General features: G+C 42.4%; 2 protein-coding genes across 2 annotated transcripts in view; both read left to right on the plus strand.

The window, feature by feature from the left end:
- The first annotated feature begins 2031 nt into the window (after window positions 1-2031).
- Window positions 2032-5336, plus strand: LOC122779242 (thialysine N-epsilon-acetyltransferase-like). Its single transcript, XM_044041410.1, has 6 exons — window positions 2032-2165; window positions 2401-2452; window positions 2949-3032; window positions 3355-3456; window positions 3565-3605; window positions 4688-5336. The coding sequence occupies exons 1-6, from the start codon at window positions 2103-2105 to the stop codon at window positions 4865-4867; spliced, it is 522 nt and encodes a 173-aa protein (XP_043897345.1). The 5' UTR covers window positions 2032-2102; the 3' UTR covers window positions 4868-5336.
- Window positions 5337-9395: 4059 nt separating this feature from the next.
- LOC122780121 (LHFPL tetraspan subfamily member 2a protein) overlaps window positions 9396-24781 on the plus strand; it is a 15528-nt gene continuing 142 nt past the window's right edge. Inside the window, exons 1-3 of the mRNA XM_044042927.1 lie at window positions 9396-9497; window positions 13724-14443; window positions 23677-24781. The exon at window positions 23677-24781 is cut by the window's right edge and continues 142 nt beyond it. Of these exons, the coding sequence (XP_043898862.1) occupies window positions 14023-14443; window positions 23677-23933 (678 nt within the window). The 5' untranslated portion in view covers window positions 9396-9497; window positions 13724-14022 and the 3' untranslated portion in view covers window positions 23934-24781. The remainder of the gene's footprint in view (window positions 9498-13723; window positions 14444-23676) is intronic.

Consider the following 24781-nt stretch of genomic DNA (forward strand, 5'->3'; position numbering starts at 1 on the left):
AACATGTCTAAATATGATCAAAATAATAAAGAAATATAATAGAAACAGATTTTAATGTAGCAGGAATATTACTGTACCTCTGGTGCCACCCTCAGGACAAGCTCATTTCCTTTTTTTTGGCTCATTGGTATTGAAATAATAGTGACTAATTGTACTATGATTCAATTCAATTCAATTCAATAAAATTTTATTTGTATAGCGCCAAATCATAACATACATTATCTCAAGGCACTGTACATAGACAACATCAAGGAGAGCGGAGAACCCCAACAGTTCACATAATGAGCAAGCACTAGGCGTCAGTGGAGAGAAAAAACTCCCTCTTAACTGAAGAAGAAATCTCTGACAGAACCAGGCTCAGAGATGTGCGGTCATCTGCCTCGACCGGTTGGGGTGAAAGGATAAATGGGGGACAGTGGAGAGGTGGGGGACAGAAAATGGGGGGAGAGAAAGGACAAGAGGGAGATGAGGGAGAGACAGAAGAGAGAGAGGGAGACCAGCAGCAGATACACAACAAATGTATCAGGTTACAAGTTTATACAGTTACTGATATTGACTTTTTAATTACAAAATAGTAATAATGGTGACGATGAGCGTAGCCTCGGAAACTGGATCTTGATCCTGCAACCTGCATGATGAGAATACAGAGAGAGAGAGAGAGGGAAGGAAGGAAAGACACAAACTAGGGAGAGAAAGAGACGAGGTTAATGACATATAAAAAGTCATAATCAAATCCTGAGTGTGAGAGAGTGAATGTGCGTGCACCACAGAAAAATCCCCCAGCAGTCTAGTTCTATAGCAGCATAACAAAGAGATGGTCCAGGTTTCCCTGAACCAGCTCTAACTATAAGCTTTATCAAAAAGGAAAGTTTTAAGTTTAACTTTAAATACAGAGAGAGTGTCTGCCTCCCGAACTATCATCAATGAGAGGAGCCTGGTAACTAAAGGCTCTGCCTCCCATTCTACTCTTAGTATTGAAGACTTTCACTTTTTATTATCCCCATTAATGTTTATAGCTGCAGTGTGTAGCTTTGTTGACGGTGTTATTGTATTACCGTTGCCTCCGTTTGTCATCTCTTCCTGTGTGCAGTGTGGTAATGTCACCAGGCAGCACGAGAAACCGAGTCGTGTGTGAACTCCTTTGGCAATGGTGCGAATGAAACATTTTTTGTAATGAAAAAATGCACTGCAGCTTTAATTAGTTATCTAATTAAAGGGTTATCTTGACATTATTAATCAAGGATTACACAATAACCTTTGGAAAGATTGCCTTTACTCATCTTTTGCATATGAAACCTGTTTTTAACACCTCATGACTAGTACTGATGGGTAGTTTTTTTATTGAGGTAGGAAGACACAAATTATCTCTTGAATAATTCTCTCCGTGTTCATCATTATCTATGTTTACTGGCAAGGAATGAACAACACACACAATAGCTTTCTCTGAGCGCAGACCTTGGTGTAGCTCAGTCTACAATAGCAACATCTTCTAATCCCTGGATTACAATTACCAATGAATCTACTGTATGTTTATGATAAATAATATGAGCAAAAAGACATGACCAAGGGTCATGAACTTTCCTCACAATGAAGACAAGATTTGTGTACATATACGTAAATGGGAGATGTGTGTAGCCATTAAATTAGATTAAATTAGATATTGAAACTGTATGTTACTCTTAATCTAAGAGCTTTACAGATTTGTGAACGTGTGAGTGTGTCCATGTTGTGTATTATTATTTTTATACTATGTATGGACTATGTAACAATATAAGTTGTTGTTAGCTTTATCAATACTGAAACATAATTTATTTCTAATTATCAATAATAACCGTTGAGTCTTACTTGGAATGTGGACTACAACAGGGCACATACAGTGAGTTATCCTTAATTTAAGAGTTGCATATGTTTGTGAATGTGTTTTTGTTTCTGTGATGTGTGAAATTCCATGGTCAATTGTGTAATTTACACTCCGTACCGTAAGAGGGCGGTAATGTGCAATACAGCTGGATGACAAGAAGACCAGTTCGCGTGAGAACTACGGACGTTGTGTGACAAGTGTTGACAGTAGTTTTGATATTTCCCCCGTTTCTACGTTGAACATGGCGTTTAAAATACGTGCTGCAACTAAAGAAGACTGTAAAGAAATATTCCGAATGATAACGGTGAGTACATACGTGTCTTTAATGTGTATGTTCAAACTGTTATTGTGAAAGTGGACAATTTTATGTTTATGTGCACGTTTTCATTGTGTTCATGGAGTTTCAAAAGTAATTAACTAAGTTAATTAACGTGTTCCTCAATGTTCTCTGCTTCACAGTGAAATATTTGAACTTTTTAAACATTTTTTTATTTCCTTTGCTATAATTTATATGTATATATTTTCGTTCCCCCCCTCAGGAGTTAGCAGTTTTTGAAAAAATGCCAGACCAAGTGAAAATATCGCATGAAGGTACTGTTACACTAAACTGCTGTATCACTGACACTAATGCACATTGTTTCAGTGCAGACCATTAACAAACAGCAGACACTCTGAGATTTATGTGTCCTAATATTGTAGTTTGTAATATTAATGTTCTATTAACATGTGTAAATGCACATATTTGGGCTGTGGGACATTAAAACCAGTCAATATGTCCTCTGCAAATAATGTTTTTTTATTTGTACATGTTCAGAAATGTGTCAGTAAGTGAGGAGTCGAGCAAGAATTCAGTTTGATGCAGGACGCACTGTTCTTATGAGGCAGTAAATGCAATAACATATCAACCTCTGTGAAACAAATCAACAAAAGCCTGTACATTAATCATTCCTGTTCAACTTGTTGCTAGAATACTGCTATACATATTATTTTTAAGTATCTCAAGTATTCATAATGTTGGGTGCTGGTGAATACTAATGTAGCGTCTAATGGAAAGATGTAGGTATCATTTACGTCTGTTTTATTTCAGAACTGGAGAGCAGTGGTTTCTGTGAGAATCCACTGTTTGGGTGCCTCGTGGCAGAAGTACCTGAGGAGCATAAATCCAAAGAAGGTAAAATGTGAATGTCAAAGCCTTTTTGTTGAAGTCATAAAAATATAGCAGCAGTCTTACACTTAAAATGGAATGTCTTTGCCCACCAAATCATTGTGAACAGTTGTTGTTTGTGGGAATTAAATCATAATTGTTGCTTAGCTACTGAAGTATTTTTTGATTGATAGAAAGTAATATTAGTTTAAAAGGTTTTCCAGACCAAAATGTGTGTCAAATTACTGAAAAATTATTATTATTGTTGAATTGAAACTGAGGATAATTATGTATAAATTACTATTTCTTCTCATATCACAATCGCAATGTTTGTCTTCTCTCCATGTAGGATTCACAGTTGTCGGATATGGACTTTACTTTTACACTTACAGTACCTGGAGGGGGCGGGCATTACATTTGGAGGATCTGTATGTGATGCCAGAATTCCGAGGTAAAAAGTCTTCTCAAGAAAACTTCAACAATATCTATACATTTTGTTTTCTTTTGTAATCTTTTCCTTATGTGTCCCAAACATGTGATTTTTCCGTATTCTCTACAGGACGTGGCATAGGCAAAAGTATACTGAGCAAAGTTGCTGAGGTAAGGATGTTTTATTAGGTACATGTTCAGAAATGTGTCAGTAAGTGAGGAGTCGAGCAAGAATTCAGTTTAATGCAGGACGCACTGTTCTTATGAGGCAGTAAATGCAATAACATATTAACCTCTGTGAAACAAATCAACAAAAGCCTGTACATTAATCATTCCTGTTCAACTTGTTGCTAGAATTCTGCTATACATATTATTTTTAAGTATCTCAAGTATTCATAATTTTGGTTGCTTTTTGGAAGCCTAATTAGGAATAATATATTATAATTTTATTTAAGCAGCACTTTTAAATGGTCAGGTTAACATAAGCACATTTACACACAAAGCAATAGGGGTGGGAATCACTGCGTATCTCACGATACAATGATTTTGTGATAATCAATTTATTGCAAGATAATCGTATAGAGATACATCACGATATCTGTCTAATTGAAGAAAACCAAACGCCTGTGAAAAGTGAAAAGTTCAGGATTTCCCTATTTATTCACAACATAGATAAAAAAAAGTGCATAGTCATAAAGAACGTGGATGGGGGATCTCCGATCTTACTTCTTCTTCGGCCAGGTAACTTCTGCCCAAGTATGGATTATCGTATTGCACAAGGTAGGACGACGATATATCACTAAATCGGTATTTTGACCCACCCCTACAAATCAAAAAACAATAACAGGATACTCGGGGACAAGACAACAGAATGACAAAAATCAAATCACCACTTGTCAAAATAAACAAGAAAAACAGTCAGACAAGTCAAAAGGAAGCAAAGCTGGTTTTCCTTTCCATGGCCGCAAAGATGGCTCATATGACTCAACATTTCTGCTACGGAGTTCACAAGCTTTAATTGTGATCAGCAAATCAATTCTAAATTGCACAGGTGGAGAGAAGCCGGGATTAGGGTGACGTGATGTCTTCTGTCAAAACAAGTAGCCAGTTATTGCGTTGCTGCAGTGCGTAAAAGGGATGCAAATGTACATTTACAATTTATTTTCATTGGATTGTTGTGCAAAGACCATCTGCCCAGTGTGATGGAGAGGTAGTGGTGCATGATTAACTCAAGGCCTGTTTTGTTTGCTCAGGTGGCGAAAAAGATGCAGTGTGCACGCTTGCAGTTGTCTGTGTTGAACTGGAATACTCCTTCTCGAGATTTCTATGCTGCTAAAGGAGCTCAGGACCTCACTGCCGCTGAAGGCTGGCACTTAATACGATTTGACGGACAAAGCCTTGATAACTTAGCAAATGATGCACCTAAAGATTAGTGTTTTTTCTTGAATGGGTTTCAGTGGCATACTGCCGGTCACTGGGGTCATGGAGCTGAATCACTGCCAAAACCAAGAATATAATGTTTAACAAAATGTCCAGTGATTCACAAAGTGACCTTGTGGACTTTGCAAATATAAACTACCATTCATAAACAAATGCATTTTTGTTTTTCAAAGATAAAACTTACATGAGAGACAAACAACATTTCAAAAAACATTTCCTGCAAGTGCTTGAAACTATTATTAACTATATATGAAAGAAATTAATGCTTTAGTTTGTGAATGGTGTTTTATATTTGCAATGAACAACGTTCTCTGTTCTCTGTGAATTATTGGTTATTTGTAAAACATGGTCTGTTCGTAATTTAGCTCCACTGGGTGATCAATGTTGTGTCCAGTTTCATCCATGAATATATCATGATATACTGTATAGACCTATATATTTCAAATAAAAAAGCTTTAGATTCTAATTGGACTATTTATTATCACACAAATCTTTGTTCTAAATCAAAAATTCCACTTGGATCCAGCTGGGTTTTATTGTATGGTTGTTTTTGGTCCTTCCTATGTAGGAAATGTCACAAATAGATTCACTAGTGATTTGTTGTAGTTAAAAATCATACTTACTTAGTGTTTTTTTTAAATTTGAGTAGAAATACACACAAGATGTGACATTATTTGCCAGCATATTTTGCCTCTTGATGTTTAAATGGAAATGGACTTTGACAGGCTTCTCAAGTGCAGTTAAATCCCAGATGTGTTATGATTTCTTTCCAGCAGGTGGCACATTGAACTTTTTTTTATGATACACATTTTGATTCAGCATGCTCTAGACTGTGATTAGTCTGTGATGAGCAATATACGGTAGTGTAGACAAGGGAAAGCTGGATTTACTTAAATGTTAACTAAAAATTAGTTAAATTAATTAATATCAATGTTACTGCATACTGGGAAATGTAAATGGTCTTAAACTTCACGTTAAATTCCCTGATGGTAAATTAAGTTAAAGGAAAGGATGACATGCAACAACCTTTGTAACCCAAAACTCCTTTATTGAAACATCTCTAGTCATCCCTTTCTAATCTGTAGTGCAAACCGTTTGTGAAAATGACTCACAAAGTCACCCATATGAAAACCCCTGTGACATTACATTTGAATTACAAGCGTATAAAAAAGATAATAATGTACAGAACTTACATTTGTTTCAACCCTGGTATTGTTTCATTCGGGTTCAGAGGAAAACAAAATCAAACTGGTGAAACCTAAGACGCAAACTCATTGTATGACAACGACACAGAAGTCACAGAAGATTTACGCCTTATTGTGAATATACATTTAAAAAAATCTCCACTAAAGAAAGTTGTTTCCTTGTTGATCAGGTCAATAATGTCTTTATATCCCAAGTCATTCTGGGGTTACTATTAAGTATAAGTATTTTTCTTGGGCAGAAATTTCTAGCAGGGTACATTTAAACAAACAGTTACAACACTCTTGAAACTTGAACACAGTTAATAATACACATAGATGAGTATGAAAGGAGAGCCCACTGTACATGTGTATGGAATAATGAAGCCATTTCCACACTATATATAACATAAAAACAAATAACACATAAAGTAGAAAGGATATTTAGAGCTGAGGAATCCAATCAGTCCCAATATCCAGTCAAGATTATTGCAGTGTGTTAAATTATAAAATCTTCATCCAGTCAGAAGAGTTGATGCTTTTAATAGCCGCCTGGTGTAATGCCTATTTACTTAATTAATCTCTCACTATTTTGACAATTGATTTTTATTTTATTTTTTAAATTAAAACAAGGTTTTTAAATGTATATGTTTCCATCAAAACTGAAAAAGTTCAGTTTGTGGACAAAACTAAATCAAGAAAAATGAATGACGGATTAAGTGATCATGAAAATAAGTGTTAATTGCAGTGTGTGTGTGTGTGTGTGTGTGTGTGTGTCTGCTGCCATTATCATCACTTCAAAGTGTGTGTCCGTGGCTTAAAAATGAGAAATCAAGGAGCTTCTCACGAGCTGTAGATCTGCTACTGTCACCACTGTAACCTGCTGTACATGAAGGGAATAAGACAACAATGAACCCTAGGAGGGTATTTTTGGGAATTGTAAGTTCTTTTATTTATTTATTTATTTATTTATTTATTTATTTAAGAAAAAAAAGGCATTTCTAGAGAGAGTTTTTGTGGCTTTAAACTTCGTCATTAACATTTTCCCATCCATTCACAAGCAGCAGGAAGAAAGTGAGTCACCAGGTTTTATTAGAAATGGGTCAAAGGAGAGGTTTTATTAGTTCTGGTGCATTCAGCCGCACTGAAAGGCCTCTATTTTTGGTCTGGCGTGGCCTAACATCCATTCAGACTGATAAGAGCGGCCTCTTCCTCGGGGCCTTCCACGCTGCGTTCAAATGCCTGGCTGACCTATCAGCTTTTCTTCCTGTTTGAGTCGACTGCTCCCACCCCCCACCCCTCCCTCCCTCGTCCTCATATGGAAGTCATTTGTGTGAGAACACGGAGTCAGACGAATGCTGTGGCTGACTTCAGTGTTGGCTGAATGCACCCAGTGCTGCTGTAAGCAATCCTCTGACACTTTGCTCCCATCAGCCTCAGAGCAAATCTATTATTCAGACAGGGAAGCGTCTGCTCTATCAGTCAGTTCTCACATTATCCAGGCAACCACTGAATGTGGCGTTCACATGTTTGTCGTCCTCCACCAACTCATAAGTGTTAATGTGTTGCATAAAGGCCACGATGCTGGTGGATATAATATTTTTTGTACTTTTATCGTAACAAAAATTCACGCATACAATGAGAAATATGTTCAAATAACTTTGTAATGCTGTAAAATAACACACCAAACACTTTCCATTGTTCACTTTGATGCTGGGACTGCAGAGTGCTACAGACACTGGACTCCTCCACTCAACCCTCCCTTTGCCAAGTCCAAGGCAACTACGGTGGCCTTCACATACCAAAAAAGGCTGTAAACACATTTCACACACTTTCCACCCTCTATTGACTGTGAGCTCCTGTTTTAAAGCACAAAGCACATGACTGTTTGTGCCCAAAGTACAGATAAAAAGGATTATTCCAACTTTTTTTTTATTTTAAAGCCATTATACACCAATTATATCACATCATTTGGCATAATATGTTCCATTTCTGCCAATTAACCACCCTTAATGTTACATACTGGACCCGAAAGCTGAAGGTAATAGTTAAGGCCCTGGTATACTTCTGCGCTGAGTGTGCGCGGACCGAATTCGCACCGCATTCCAGTTTTTGGAACCGCGTGCAAAGAGCGCAACGCACAGTTTACACTTAAAACACCAAATTTCACATTCAAAAATACTTTGCATAGAAAAATAACACTGCGACAGCAAACTTTTTATTCTTCAAGGTATCTTAAAATGAGTTTAAAGACAAAGAGTCTTCATAAACACAACAACATATTATTATAAAGTGCATCTCTAGTAAAAAAAGAGAGCCAATGGGTGACCTACGTTCTGTCCGTACTGCAGCTGTGTCTGTGGAACTGATTTTCTGTGTACGTTCATGGTCTGGCTCCTCTGTCCTCGCGTACACCGACATTTCCAATTGTTCGCCTTAAGTCAACAGGGAAAGAGCTGCTCCAGCAATATTTTCCTACACATACAGTGGGATCAAATACGTGGTGCTGGGAGCTGCTGCGGTACAGTTTATCTGATCCCTGATCAGCTCAACCACGGAGTGACTTGAGTGGGTGAGAAAGCGCTGACCTTATTCTTGCTCCGCCAGAACGAGTTCATAAGACGTGCCGTCAAAAGTCAAAGGTTTTCATTCATACACCATCCCAACGGATACTGTTGGTTAGACGTTTACTCTCCGGTTACACACACGCTGTCCTTGTCTGGCCGTTTGTGCATAAGATTGTCCATTTTTAGACCAAGTCACCCACAAAAGTTTCTTTTCAAAACCCCATAATATATCACCACAAAATGCAAAATGTTAAGTGTGTAAGAATTAGTGACATCTAATGGTGAGACTACAGACCTCATAAATGGTTTATTCTAAGACGACAAAAACCAAATGATTTTTATCTTGGATTAATTGTACATTTATACAAACACACTCACTGGTTTCTGCCAGTAATGAAGCCTCTTAAATGTCACACACGGGATCTTTAATACTGTGGAATTCAGGCCGACTGTTCCCTGAAAAGAACGTGAAAATGCAGTTGACATGTCAGCTGACAGTAACATGTTGGCATTGGCCGATTTGAAAGATTGCAGAGAGCAACAAAAACAGAATGAGAAGGTGCTAGAAACTGAGACAGAGACAGAGAGAGAGAGAGAGAGAGAGAGAGGGGGGAGCTCCAGCTCTTGTTGTTTTAACCCAGATTCAGCATTGAAATATGGCCACCATGTGGACCCTCTCAAGAAGTGTGGTTCCAAGTGTGGGCCCGGCCAATCAGAGGAGACCGTGGCGGTCCAGGAGGAGGGCCTGCAGGGGAGGGTCTGTGAGTCAGAGTCTGAGAGAGGCATTTGAGTGTGAGTGAGCAGCGGAGGAGAGTCGAGGCAGAGAAGTCACATCTCCAGGAGAGCTGGACGATCCACCGGGCCAATGGAGACAGGTTTGGACCACTGTTGTCTTATTCTTCTGCATGACCTTTGAGGCAGAAAGTGTCAGCTGTGCTCTTGGCTGATGTTACTGGAGATAAATATTATGTTGTAGGTGCTAATCACAACCTCCTCGTAGCGTCACGGAGCTCCAGGATGCTGAGCAGATGTGCAGACGTGTTAGGGGAGAAGACGGGTTTCTTTGCTGCTGTGGAAAATCGGAATTTGCACTGACTGTGTTGTTATCGATGGCTGTTATTACAACTAAAGTCTACAATTTTCCTAAAGTAATGACAAGGCTGGGGGTTTATTCTGTCCTCCGGTGCTTTCACCGGCGCTATGAAACGACAAAAAGATGAATGCTGTTCTTCAGATGTTGTTGTGAAGTTGTGCATGATGGTCATTGATCCTAGTGGTACGTTCTCCTTCCACATGGTTCGTCTTAATCTCAGAGCTGTTATTAGACAAGGAAGCGTTCTTGGACTATAGTGTTTGAGGTTCTCTGTGACCAATCACCTCCTGAATTCCCCCTCCATAGCTGCAGGGGCTTCTCATTCAAACAGATCCTCACAGATTATAAACACTGGCTTTGTTTTAGATTGCTTTGCTGCTGGGTCACAAAGGCCAAAGACGTGTGGCCTGAGAAAGTAGGGCATCCACAAGAAAGCTGGATATATCAGTCGGTCACCGTCGCACACTTACACTGTCAACTTTGATATTATATGGGATGTAAGGTTCATGTTTGAACTGTAATGACTGCATTTGAAGAAGTACACCTTAGGTTCACAGAGTAACCACAACTCTCTGTGAGCTGGCTCATAAATATCTCAACCGCCGGTAATATTGTAAATTAAATGGTAGCCACACTCGTGTTTGTGGCAGATTATGTCATAGATTAAGTTGGGCTGTTTGCCTTTGACTCTCAATTCTATGTTTGGACACAGAGCTGATGTGGTTTTATTTAAAAGCTGCTGGAGCTCCCTCCTGTTGTCAGGGAGGGTTTATTCCAGCCTACTCTCCTGTATACGCTCATGATAATAAAGTCGTAAATATTCTTTTAAAAGGTCTGATGTCCTCTCAGTATGTCTCCATGGTGACGTGTGTGACTCCGCCCACACTAAGATTGTTTTCCAGTCAGTGTTTGTGTAGAAAGGTGTTCTTTGCACTTTTACGTCTGTGATAAGAGAAAGGCTGAGTGGACACTTGGAGCATGGGCTGTGCACTCAAGCTCCTGACACATTTATGGGATGGCAGAGTTATTCATTGTTATTATTGTTATTGATTTATGAGGCTTGTCCGAGGGGGAAAGAGTTGTACAGTGAGTCATGTTGTCCAGAGGACAGCTCGTCTTCAGCTGGGTGATCCTGACGACAATTAGATTTTTTAACTCTGGATTAATCTTACAGACAGATGATTTCCTGGCCTCTTGTGATTCAATTTTCTGTTCCGTTTCAACAATTATTGGCCGTATGAACATTAAATATTGTACAAACGTTCATGATGCCCAGAGGACGGATCGTCAAAATGTTTCTCAATATTTACCAAAAGGATTTCCACAGAACTGAGTTACTTCTCTGTCCTTTATGTCCTCTGCCATTAGGTTTCGTGTGTTAACTCACATCTATTGCAGATTGAATGGTAACGTGATTATCCATTCCATTTCCTTTAACATCGTTATGTCCGTGCACACCCACTGGGGATTAGTGTTGAAGGGGTTCAAGGGGGTGGTGGGTGCAATCTGAGGGCCGTAAACTCATGTGTATGTAAACTGAGACTCGAATAATCCTCTGTCTCCCCCCCCCGGGTTACACAGGGAGTATAAAGGACACCATAAATCCATCTCAGGCTTCACACATACAAACGACCAGGCCTCACTCTATCTTGGGCAGCCTCTGCTCATGACACGGCTTCAGTTGTGTCCGTCGAGGAACAGCGAGGAGCAGACGTCTGGACGTCTTTGCCGCGACAAATACCGCACACACATGTCCAGACTTGTTTCAGCTCCAATGACCCGCGTTCAAGGTGGCTGCAGACACACTGAGAGACTCGCTGTGCGCTTATCGCGCAACCTGGTGGCCGACACGCGTGAAAACAGCGAGGCGGGGGTTAAAGGTTAAGTGTCCCGGTCTCCACAGCGTCGTATCTCCCCATGTGGTTCAAATTGTTTGAGCTGCAACAATATTCCTGTCAGTGAGGAATTAGTCTCCGCAGCGTGCCAGCAAATGTTTGACCTTAAAACTTTTGGACTGCCCGCGCTTCGTGCCTGCAAAGCCGTTTGTCTTAAACCCTAACGTCAAACATCAGTCTTGTCAAAGGACCCCCGCCCTCCCTACTCCGCCCCAAACATCAACGGTCTTTGTGTGAGCTCAGCGAGTGAGCGTGTGTCTGCATCTGTTCATTGCGAGGCAACGAGAATCCAAACGGACAGAGGCGGCTGTCCGTGCCTGCTCTTATGATCTCATCTAGGTCACAGCGGCCCAAACGCACGCGTCGACGTTAGCACACACAAAGACAAACAGTTTCTGGAAAAGATGAAGCGGGGGGGAAAAAGAAAGGAGAGCCCGTTGTTGATATCTCGACAGGATGACAAAGATCAAAGTTTGTATAAAGCGCTCACTCGCTGGGACGTGCCCGCAGAGGGACGCACCGAGGGAACATCGCGGTGCAGGCGGCACACGTGTCAAGTGCTGCGCTGCCAGACGCTGGTTGGAGAAGGACTTACAGACACCCACGAGACAGCGGGGGAAACCAGAGCAGGAAGAAAAAAAAAATGACTCAAAGAAAAGAAAAGAAACAACTGTCAGCTGTGGCTCAGAGCTGTATTTATAACATGGCCTCTGCATGTGTGTTTTCATCTTCTCTGGATATGCACCGCCTGTGTTTCTCAGACGTGCGCCGAAGTCTGGACATTTTCTTGAAATGATTTGCAGGGGCTGCATGTGATAATAGAAATGTCCGCAAAAGTTGCCCCCGGACTGATTTCTCAAACCTCTGCAGCCAGCATCTTTGTTAGAATCCTGACCAGAGTGAGCTCATTGGAGAACTCTGTACCAAAAGCTCAGAATAATTCACAGTCCTGCCTCCTGCATGCTCAAACCAGGCGCCAGGAATCGGTATCGTTTGAATATCGCAATAACTGGGCAGCCCGTGGCCAAGTGGAAAGGGAACTTGACTTGTAACCAGAGGGTCGCCGGTTCAAATTCCCACCCGGCCAAAAAAGGGCTGGGGTACCCCTGAGCAACCCCCAATGCTCCCCCTAAACTAACTTTTTTTTTTTAACTGCCGATCTGTCCGGGTGTGTGACCCCGCCTCCTGCCCTTTGTCAGCTGAGATTCATGTGGAGGATAAAGTGCTAGAAGATGAATGGATGAATGGATGGATGGAATATCGCAATAAGAAAAACCTCAAATCTGATACGATAGAGAGAGAACACAGTTTTCCAGATTTCGTGTCGTGAAAATGTCAAATGTATGTTCTGAAGCAGACGTTTTTTATGGCTGCGTGAAACCTGCCTGTCTGTGTCATGTGTTTATTTCACTGAATTCTGTTTCCTCAGACGATTGTGTCACAGTTATCATTGAGATCAGACACCAGATCTTCTCCTTAAACGATGAGGACCCCCCCGGTGAATAAAAGGAGTGTTTTCCCTTCAGTTTATTGTCAGGAAAACAACCTTTTTATGAACCGCTGCTTCCTCCGCACCGTGTCACTGTGTAGCGCAGCGCAGCGGCGGCTTAAGTCACTGAGGTTATCAGCCGGTCATGTGACAGGCGCACGGACGTTGTGTTATCAAGCGTTTGCTGACCCCAGGTCAGCTGTGTGGGCCGCGAGTGAGGCCTCAGGCTTGTTTTTCCTCTCCGTCTGCATCCGCTTCTCATTCCTCTGTTTCCAAATCTGTTTCTGTGAAGACACACTCTTACACATACTGTGAAATCATTTCTCCTTATTATAAGACATGTCATTTATGACGATACAGTACAGCGAGGACCCTGATTACAAATCCTTTAAACATAAACACAGTGGAAACTGAAGAGGCCCACTTCAAACACACACAGCTCATTAGACCCCTCAACACCAGGATCCTCCCTTCCTCCCCTTTCTCTTCTTCTCCCCCTCACTTTCTTCCTTCTGCTAATTCTGGGGGACAATCAACTCAGTGCTTTATCTGTGCACGTAGTTCCATTTTACACATGCAATTAAGGCACTCATGCTGTTGTTCCGCCTCTGCTTTATCTCCTAGGTGTGTCTGATGTGACGCCAGCGGGCTGGCTCAGGGAGAAGAGCTTCAGTACAATGTAGACACCTACAAAGAGAAAGGAAATAAGACGAGTAAGGACAGCGAGACGACACGAGGAGGGCGAGCTCAGGGGAGGAGGAAGATCAACAGCCGTGGCGAAAAAGGACACCAGCGGAAGATAAGACGTCAGAAGAGCAGTGTCAATCATTGACGTGATCCGTCTGTGTGCGGCAGTGTCGTCTGGATCCCACGTCCCCGGACGGCGTCTCGTAGAGGACAGAGAACTCCGGGCCAGCGTCAGCATGTGCCATGTGATTGTCACCTGCCGCTCCATGCTATGGACTCTGCTGAGCATCGTGGCGGCGTTTGGCGAGCTCATCGCCTTCATGAGCACTGACTGGCTGGTGGGATTCCCCCGCACCCCCGACGCCGTCTTCGGCCCCCATGGGGCCACCACCGCCGGGGAGGCCTACAGGCCCACTTTAGGCATCTACGGCCGCTGTATAAAACTGCCCCACCTGCACCGCGGGATCCTGTGCGGGCCGTACGCCGTGCACTTTGGGGAGATTGCCAGCGGGTTCTGGCAGGCCACTTCCATCTTTTTGGCCACAGGGATCCTGCTGCTGTGCGCCGTGGCGTTCATCTCGGTCTTCACGATGTGCTTCCAGAGCATCATGAAGAAGAGCATCTTCAACGTGTGCGGATTGCTGCAAGGGATCGCAGGTGAGACGCGTGCACGCGACACAACATCCTTTATCCTTTAGTTTGTGTCTTTTGTAACTGCTGAGGATCCAATATAGGAACAATAACATTAAATTATAATACTTTACAGTAAATAAAAGACACCAGAAGATGTGAATATATGAAATATATTGAATATATATATGTTGAAATATTTAGTCTATATTAAAATAACTAAGAACTGGGTTGAAGTTACACATTTTGCCAACTTGTGTATTTTGATTATCATGAACATTTAAACCATTTTATATAGTGTCCTGCTTAGTTCTGCTAGTTTTGTTCTTTCAGGACACAAATGTAGCAAGAAGTCAATTTATATAACTGAACATTAGTAAAAATGATTTAAACATCCAATAGATAATATTATTCTTGTTTAATAAGAAGAATAAACATTTTATACACACTAGAATCGGGTGAAAGTGCTGCTAGAAAGATTTAGAAGTGGACCAGTACTGTGATGCAGACAGTACTGGTACGGCACTGAATATACACTGTAAAAAAAAATATGTTGTTTTTACGGTAAAAAACTGGCAGCTGTGGTTGCCAGGATTCTACCGTAATAAATAGGGTAGAACTTGTTCTTACATTACGGTAAAAGGATTTGAGTACTGCTGTTTTCACAGTAAAGGTTGGAGGTTTTGCCACATTCTATCATATAAATAACACTGTTTTTAATTGAAAGTAAAAGTATTAGTTAAGGATAATTAAAGGAGTTCTCCATGAAATAAAACAGCATTTTTTAACATAAAATTCTACTTGTTTTTATGGTAAAACTGGCAGCTGTGGTTGCCAGAAGGCTCTTATAAATTTGATGGTAATTTTACATAAATTAACACAATGGTTAATAAGTTTAACAGTAAGAAAATGTATTTTTTACAAAAAAAAACAAAAAAACACAAAAGATACAGGTTTGGGATATATCTGTAATTAATACGCAGTTATTTAACAGTAGATTAATGTAATTTTTACAGGAACAAATATGCAAAAATTACTGTTTCAGCAACTATATATATATTTACGATATTTCACTGTTACAAAAACTGAACTCTTTTTAAGTTTACGGTCTTTTTCTGTCATGGTTTGACAGTTTTTCACTGTAAAATCTGTAGACTTAAAATATTGTTTTTTTTTTAAAAGTGTGTTTGACAGCTACAACAGTCACAGTGTTTTCCCCGGACTCCACGTGAAAGACTTTGACCTTGTAATCATGAGGACAAAGGGTTCCCAAATCTGAATCTGCTCATAAAATCTCTCATTGTTTCTGTTTATTCCACCCTTTATCAAGGTCAATGAAAAGTTTTGCTCCCGGCTCAACGCGTTCATTACGAGCGCCACGACTCCTGCGGCTCCTGAGTCGTGTGTGGACTGAACTAAATAAGGTCTGCACTTCCTGCTGCTGTCGCCTCAGTGTTTACTCTCTGCCTGCTCAGTTTGGGATTCTCTGACATTAAATTGGCCCCTTAAGAAAAGTTAGTCGTCCACGCATGCGTATCTGAGTTTCAGTGTGTGTGTGTGTGTGTGCTGTGACTACGGTTGTGTGTCTGAGGCCAAATCACGGGCCACTCTGACTCACTGTGGTGAGTTATGGAAGGGAGGAGGCCATGAGATCAGCCCTGCTGAACCTCTTCTGTTATTTTTCTGTGTGTCTCCACAGACTGTAGCTCTCAGCTCTGTCTCTGGTGATTATGGCTCTCCTCCCCCACAGTTTGTTTATTTGGTGTGGGCCCAAACAGAAAAAAGGTGGGTGTGTGTGTGGTGAACAGTACACATGCAGCTCAGCGCTGACCTGAGTCACGACACCAGCGAACGGGTGTGTGTGTAGATGCATGTGACGATTCGTAGGTGATAATCTAGAATAATCTACGTGCTCCAATCTCTTCACAGTAAAGGATCGGTCCCAGTAACACTGTGGTGTGATGATGCAGATCGCTGAGCGCGGCGCCTTAAAGGCAGCGTTGGAGTGGAGTATTGTTTTTCATGTCGATGTGATGAAGTATTTTAATTTGTTGGGACACGGGCAGACATTCCTCGTTGCTTATTTCACACTAAAAACAACATTTTTAACAAGACTGACTCAGAGGCTGTTTGGCTTTTTAAAGGACTATTATAAGTGTTGTCCACATGAAGGCTGAAGACTGATAAAGGACTAATTTAATTTGAAACGAGATGCAATAACAAATATATTGGTTGATGTTCTTGTCTTCTATCAGTATAGGGCTGCGATGATTATTTAATTCATCGATTACTAAATGAATCATCAACTATGGGTTGAGTGTCAATTATTAAAACAAGTTCTCTTCTTAAATGTGAACGATTTCTGGTTTCTTTGCCCCATATAACAAATAAATCTTTAAAACTGGTTCATTTTGGTTTTGCGGACAAAAACGAGACATTGGAGAACATCATCATTCCATTTTTCCAACATTTTCTGACGTTTTATGGACCAGACAAGTAACTAATATAGTAATAATCGTGAGTTGCAGCTCGACTGAACACGTGTTTCAAAAGTGAACTGATGGAATTCAAAATGTACCATATTCTCGACACTTAAAGCATCATAACATATCTATGTTAAACCAGAATGGGCTCATTTATTGGGCTCAAAATCAGTGTATGTTTAAGTTGCACAAGTCGGCATCAAAGCTGCGATGTTTTGGCCCAGGAGTTTTTGGAGCTTTGTAGATTCATACTGGATTATGCCATGGAGAACTTTAAAGTTTCTTATCTATAAAATGAGTTTATTGATGTTGCTCCCCTAAAAGCATTTGATCCAGACGAAGGGTTTCCTTTAAGTACGCTGCTTATGGGTTTGTGTGTGTGTACATGTGTAGACTGTGAGGTGAGGAGTCTGTGAAGACATTTTGGTTTGTCCTCACAACTTTAAATGGATCTTTGTGGGTGAAAGACTTGGTTTTAGGGTGAGAATTGCGTTGGTTGAGGTTAAAGGTCATGGTTAAGAATGTGGTTGTGGTCGTTAAGGTTGTTTACGTGAGTGACTCACGTGAAGTTTTAACCGTTGATATCACAACAGTAGGTTCACCTGAGAACACATTTTCAAAGATTCAGAAAAGGAAATGTGAAATTTCCCGCAACACGGGGAATTAGTTGGTGATAAGTGACGCAAAGGTAGGGTGTAGTGGTTAGCACTCGTGCCTTTGCTGCAAGAAGGGGTTTAAGGGTTTGAGCCCCAGTTGGAACAAGGGCCTTTCTGTGTGTGTGTCTCTGTGTCATCGCAAAGAAGGTGCAAACTGATGGCGTGAATAAAAACATCCAATATCTGGTGATACGTGGTCACATTTCGTTGCTGCTTCAGTTCATTAGCGCGGTAATATTTAGTGGTGGACTGACGTGGTTTCCTCATTTAGTCCATGATGTAGACGCTCTTAGTGTCGTGACACGGAGATCCTGCTGTTTACCGCGAAGCAATGAAAGTGAGGAAACGCACCGCCGGGTCTCCTCATTGTCAGGAGGATGAGGATGTGGAAGAGGAAGAGGAAAGGGGGCGAGAGGAGCATCAAACAGCCGAGGAGGCGGGAGCGTTTCCGTCTGGAGCCAAACGCTGATAACCCTTGAAGAGATCAGTCGTGTCAGAACCAGAACAGTGTCCGTCAGCATGAATCGTTCAGCTGTAAGTGGCGCTGTCTCTCCTCTGTGAATGATATCACTCTCGCTGATATCCAGCAGCAGCAGCAGCAGCAGCATCTCTGCTAATCATTATTTCCACAGTGTGCGCCGACCCTCTGGTAATGAGAAAACTGGAGCCAGATGGCAGATGTTGGGGCGGAGTTGATTGACCTCAGATGAGAGGAGTGTGATGACGTCGCCAGAGATTTTCACATCCAAACCCTGAGACCTGGTCTCCACATACACTCATGTCACTCTCCAGCGACACACTTTCCGATTAAAGTGGCGTCCACGGGTGTTTTTTTTTTTCCAGATTTCAACGGAGGGTAAATCCATTCATGTCTTTACGTAATGAAATGTCTAAAACAGTCTCTTCTGCTGAGGGTCAGTCGAGTAAACTTCAGTTTAAAGGCCCCCGAAGGCTTCTTCAGACGACCTGTGAGGGAATTCTCTGCACATTTTCGCTCATTCTCATTCCCATTGAAAAGGATTAGAGACAGGACTGCAAACAAACTGGGCTGTAAAGCTGTCTCTCGCTCTTGCGCGTTTGGTGTCAAATGCTTTTATCACCCGCTATAAACTTTCCCTCCAGCCGTGAGTCACCGACTTCATCACAGGTTTAACTGCTGACCGTGACTCAAAGCTCCGGCGTGGAAGTCAGGAAGGAAAACAACAATACCTTTACAGGAATGTGAGCAGAGTTACGGGTTTTCGGTGGTGACTCCGACTCTTGTGTGTTGCACAACAGAGTCACTGACAGACACACACCAGTCGTATATTTACTTGCTGTCCACTGGATATGGAGCTGTGACTCATTTCATTATAAACATGCAGCAGTTAGCGGCTGTGGAAACAACTTCTGCATACACAACGTGTTGTGTAGTATTAATAATAATATAATAAAAAAAAACACACTCAAAATGAGTTCATGGTAGGGAATTTCGCATCAGAGGGAAGTCGTAAATTGAGAAATGTTTGACTTAGATATACATACAGTCCCGGTGATTTATCTTCCTGTGCCAAAACGAGGAGATTCAAGGTTTTCACACAAAAAAACGTGTGTTTTTGAAGCATTATCACAGTTTCATACGGAAATGAGTGTTTTTGTACCATGTATCAAGAGTCTGTAAAGAAAAGACGTTGGTCGACAACAGTCCAAACCGCCCAGCTCCTCCGGGGAGATCCCGAGGCGTTCTCAGGCCAGCGGAGAGATAGATAGAGAGATAGAATCCCTCCCAGCGCGTCCTGGGTCGGCCCCGGGGTCTCCTCCTGGAAGAACGTGCCCGAAACACCTCAACTGGCTCCTCATGACTGTATATTGAAGCATATTTTAATAATTATCCCGTAACACAATTATCAATTGCCCCATGTCTTCTTACAGGTGTGCGTCGTATGTTCAGATACTTAAATCTGAACTAATGTTTATCACTTTTATATATGTTGATGAAATCTGCGAGATTTACTCAGTTTAGCTGTCTACACGTTAAACGCTAAACGCTACGGGAAGAGAAAGGTGGGACGATGACATCATCGTCGTATCGGTTGTCTACGTGCCGTTTTCCGTGGGGATGAAATGGCGATAACTCTCCGCGTGTGTCTCTGCATTCCTCATACGTCAGCGGCAAACTTCAGAGATTTCCCGGACATTTCACGTCTGAAAATCTAGCTTTTGTCACGGATGATGTGAAAAGTCTGGCACACACTCGGATGAAAAGTCCAAAGTCATTACGTCTCTGAACTGTTGTCAATATTATAAACCTGTCCTTGAGCCGTGTGTGCGACGGGAGTTAGTTTGTTCTTCTGTCGTTTAGAAAAGACGAGGATTCTACTCATAAATGAATATTTCTTTGGATCTGGTTGCCAGGGCGACACTCGCGGTGTTGTCCTGACAGATCGCTTCATGTCGCAGACGAAAGCCTGGTTCTTTCTCTTCTCATGTGGAGCCGAGGATTGGATGTGGCTCCTCTTCAGATTTTTTTTTTCCTGGAAAGGAGAACGGTGGCCAGATTTCCTGGAGCAGAGTGCCGACACGCTGTGCTGTGTTACAAGGTGGAGGCCAGAGGAGGAGGAGGAGGAGGAGGAGGGGGTTTGGTGGCAGGGAGTCGCAATCAGAAATAGATAGAAATAGTTTTATGTTGGAGAATTGACAGTTTGGTTGGAAGTTACCCGAGACGAGGGCCTTGCAGAGGGAATAGTGAGGCTGGAGGGGTGGAGTGCAGCGGGATATTAGGTCAGAGGGCCTTAGGTCCTGGGGAAGGAGTGTGTGTGTGTGTGTGCGCGTGTGCGTGTGTGTGTGTGTGTGGGGTGGGAGTCCTAGTAGGGGAGCGCTTGGGAATTAAAACCATACCTTCAATCCATCACTGAAGCCAGTCTGGACGTCAGGGCAATGCAGCAACATGTGGAAAGAATTTATGACCTAGTTTTCATTTCCTTGTTGAAGACGATATTGGGAGGAGAAAGAAAGGAAGCAGAGAGGGAGAGATTAAGGGCCAATGAAAGGAGAGAGTCCCCCCCCGTCCCCCGTCCCCCAGCAGTGCGACCTGTCTAACGCCGAGTCTGAAATTCTCATCTCCTGTCTGCTCGGTTTATTACCTGTAATTTTATTATCGTACGTGTTTCCTGCTCAGCTCTGATTGGTCGCAGGCTCCGACTGATCCACTTCCATGGGAGGAAGCGTAGAGCAGGGAAAACAAACAAGGGTACTGAAGAAATGCATTCTGTTCAGCTGAGGTAATTAAATATCTGTTCAATTCTCAAAGGCCTTAAAAAGGATTGATTGGTTGAAGTATTTTCCTTGTACATATGGTTTAATCCGGTCCAGTTGCAGTTGGCGTTACAAAAAAAAACATGTGTCAATCATGTCCTCCTCTCCCTTGTGTCCTCTTCTGTTACACAAAGTGTCCTCATGTCCTCCTTCACAACATCCATGAACATTCTCTGTGGTCGCCTTCTTTTCCTCTTGCCCGGCAGCTCCATCTTCAGCATCCCTTGTCCGATATAATCACTATCCCTTCTTCTGCCACGTGGCCAAACCACGTCAAACTCGACTCTCTTAGACTTCATCTCCAGATGGTTCATGTCCATCGTGGTCACCCCTCAGCATCTTCAGCTCCTGCCACCTCCTGCTACCTCCACCTCCTGTCTTTTAGCCCGGGTCACTGTCTCCAAGCCATACATCATAGCTGGCCTTTAAATGAATAATTAAATAAGACATGGAACAACATAGAAGCACACAGCACAACTTAAAGCAATCACAGCCCCTCCCCCTCCGTCACAGGACGCTGGAGGGTCGACCTTGGCCCGGGGGAAGGCGGCAGCGTTTCTTTGCTTACCTTTTCCTGTTGTTCTCTTCACTCTCTGCTGCTGCACACGTGCCAACCTTTGTGTCTCTGTGTTGCTGAACCCTTTTCTTGCTGTGATGATCTTTGCTCACATTTCAGACCGTCGTCAGGAAGTTGTTTCTGCGTGGTGTAACTGTTTTTCAGCCTGATGGGATGCTTTGAATGCCAGGATGGCACCGTGACAGGAAATGTTGTTTTTTTTCTGCTGCAGTCATCATTTACAGATGCAGCCTGAACAAGTTTGAGTGATTGGGGTTTTTTTTTTACGTGACACTGGTGACATCCGTTGGTCAGTTTTTCACATTTTCTTTTTGGATGTGCGTGTTTTGTGCCGTTTTTTTGGGGGGAATCCGCAGCTTGTTTCCCCTCCTGCATGTGTCGTGGGTCGTTGCGTTGCAGTCACCGTAGACTTCAATGTGAATTATTCATTCTGACACTCAAACACAAAGAGCAGCACACTGGTTTCTCGTTTATGTAAATTATACATTCAACTGCATTGTTTGTGATTATAATACTAAAATAATAATGTGTAAGTAAGTCATACAGGCCAGAGAGAAAGGGAAAGGCAAACTCACGTGATGCGTTCACTGATGCTCGTAAAATCACAATTTGAGCACACACACACATTGCCCTGTGTCTTTCTCCAAATACTGGTGAGGACATGTCCCCACTGTCCATACACAAACCTACGCCCTTGGTCTTCAGTTGTATTTTAACAACTCTCCCACAGTTGACTCCCTTCATGGGAGCACGACCCCTCTTTATGGGCTCCCACATAAATTGAGCCCGGGTCATGATTGTCCACTCACGAGGATGAAAACGTCATAACATCGCGGTCTTATGGACCATAGAGTGGTCTGTTGCACATCTAGGCTGTATATTTTCAGCTCAGATGGGTTTTCAGGAGTTTGACCGCCCTCTAATTTTTAACAGTTATCTGAATTGTGGATAAAAAAGTAACAAGTTTGTTTTAAAGGTGGCGCTGCATTGACCTTTCATGCAGCGCCACACTCAGGAACAATTGTATGTTTTTGGCTCTGATGCATGAATAGGAAAACAAACCCTGTTTAGTTTCATTGTAAACACCTACTGTCCAATTCAGATTCAAATCTTATTCTGTTTACGTTTGAAACCAAACAAACATCTCAAACAATTGTTTTCATTGTTTGAATATATTTTCCTGGTGAGGTTTTGTTCAGTTGAGTAACCGTGAAAAGGTTTTGTGTATGCAGTCGGAAAGACTGAACTGTCGTCGAAATCGTTGCCGGATGTTTTTTTTCCGAGACAAACGAATAATCAATCAAAAACCAGATCAGCCGCCGTTTGTTGTTTTGTCCACGTTAATCTTTCATGCGTTTCCATGGTAACTCTTTTAGCCACAGCTTCTTAACCAAGCAAAGAAAACGTCATGATGACCATTTAGAACAAACAGGGACATGAGACATGGTGGCCAGAGAGAGAATAATATGCAGCCCATGCCCATGATCGGGTGGAAAGGAATTTGGCTTGCAACCTGAGAGGGTTGCCAGTTCGAATCCCCGATCGGTCAAGGACTTGGGTACCACTGAGCAAGGACCCAATGTTTTTATAAATTGTAGTGCCGGTCCCAAGCCAGGATAAATGGGAAGGTTGTGTCAGGAAGGACATCCGGCATAAAAAATCTGCCAAATTAAATATGCAGATTATCTGCTTTCACATTCTGGTTTTATGATGTAGATTATGTTGCAGATATTCACCACCGCCATGAGTTTGGCAAAGATCAAAGTCTTCGCGTACAAGTCCTGGAGTTGGTAAATGCACCTGCGACAGTGTTTCCACGCGACACCGTGCCGGTTTAAAGGTTTAGTGTCGCAGTTGAGTTTTGTTTGAAAGGTGAAAAAAGTTTCTCTGACACATTTATAAGTTCTGGTCATTCAGAACCTTGGGGACTTTAAAGCGGTTAATGACGTGAAGATGATGCGTGTGGAGAATGTTCTGGTGTAAAAGAATATTCTATTTATTTAGGAGATGTAGCAGTTAAATAAAAAAATGTAACTAAGTATTATTACTGTGTTGTATTACATTTATTTTCATGTTCAACGGCATTCTACATGGTTCTTGTGATGCTGTTAAAAATCATTTGAAACCTTTTGCTATTTCCAGCTCACAGTTGCACCGAGGGTGTCATGTGCTGAGGAGCCTCTAGGGGCTGCTGTGTGTAAACTCGGCTGCCATGAGTTCATCTCCTGCTTCCTGTCCCCCTTCTCTTAGGTCTGTTTCTGATCCTGGGTCTGATGCTGTATCCCGCTGGCTGGGGTTCAGACAAGGTGCAGCTGTACTGCGGCCCCGACGCGGCGCCGTACCGCGCCGGGCTCTGCTCCATGGGCTGGGCCTTCTACACGGCCATGGGCGGCACCGTGCTCACCTTCGTCTGCGCCGTCTTCTCTGCGCAGGCGGAGATCGCCACCTCCAGCGACAAGGTCCAGGAGGAGATCGAGGAGGGGAAGAGCCTGATCTGCCTCCTCTGAGGCCTCAGATACTGAAGAAGAAGAAGAAGAAGAAGAAGAAAAGAGGCCAGTAACCATCAACGCTGCCTCTCGTGTCTTTTCCCACGAGGGCCCAGCTTGTGAAATGGAGGCCCCAGAATTTGTTTACCACTAAAACTGACTCTCATTGTGTTTTTTTTTGTGTGTTTTTAACGTGGGAGAAATCTTCAAGTGCCAAGTTTTTATTTTTTTTTGTTTTTTTAATTTCCTTAGTGTGTGTTTTTGTCTTTCTGCCACTAGAGGTGCTGTGTATGTTATTGTATTCCTGTGTAGCCATGTGGTCTCTGGCTCTGTCCGGTCACCACATGTCCTGTAAATAAGTGTGATTATATATATATTTTGTACATAGTTATGATCACAGAATGATGGTTGATGGCTGATGAAGTCACTCTTGCCTTAGGAAAAGAAAAAGGAACCGCACACACACACACACACACACACACACGCTGGTGTCACTGTCGCCAGACCTCGACCTTGTCTGCCACGTGTGAGTATTAAGCTCGACAAGGGAACCACTACACAGTCAGAATAAACTACTCGGTCGTCAGCTCAGTGTGGACGTCCTTTTAGAAGCTTCCAGAATGTACTGTCATAGGGAGGATGTGTGTGTTTGCAGAGACCCTTGAAATGTATCAGCCAAACACAGACTGCACAGTGATGATGATGATGATGATGATTGTCCACGCGTTTCGTTTGCCCTTTTTTTTCTTTGAAAAGGAAAGTTGAAGCGAAGCGGGCGCGATTCTCGTCCCCAAGCTGAGAGCGATGACCTGTGAAGGGGTCGTCGTCGCGGTCGTCGCCGTGGTCGTCGTCGGGCAGAACTCCCGCAG

The sequence above is a fragment of the Solea senegalensis genome, linkage group LG13 (assembly GCF_019176455.1).
Source record: "Solea senegalensis isolate Sse05_10M linkage group LG13, IFAPA_SoseM_1, whole genome shotgun sequence".
In the NCBI taxonomy this organism is placed as follows: Eukaryota; Metazoa; Chordata; class Actinopteri; order Pleuronectiformes; family Soleidae; genus Solea; species Solea senegalensis.

What these genes read in the sequence shown, in the direction of transcription:
- LOC122779242 (XM_044041410.1), top strand. Translation starts at nt 2,103, where the DNA reads ATGGCGTTTAAAATACGTGCTGCAACTAAAGAAGACTGTAAAGAAATA. An exon ending in GGAGCATAAATCCAAAGAAG is followed by an intron (nt 3,033 to 3,354) that starts GTAAAATGTGAA and finishes CTCTCCATGTAG; the next exon opens with GATTCACAGTTGTCGGATAT. An exon ending in TGTGATGCCAGAATTCCGAG is followed by an intron (nt 3,457 to 3,564) that starts GTAAAAAGTCTT and finishes TATTCTCTACAG; the next exon opens with GACGTGGCATAGGCAAAAGT.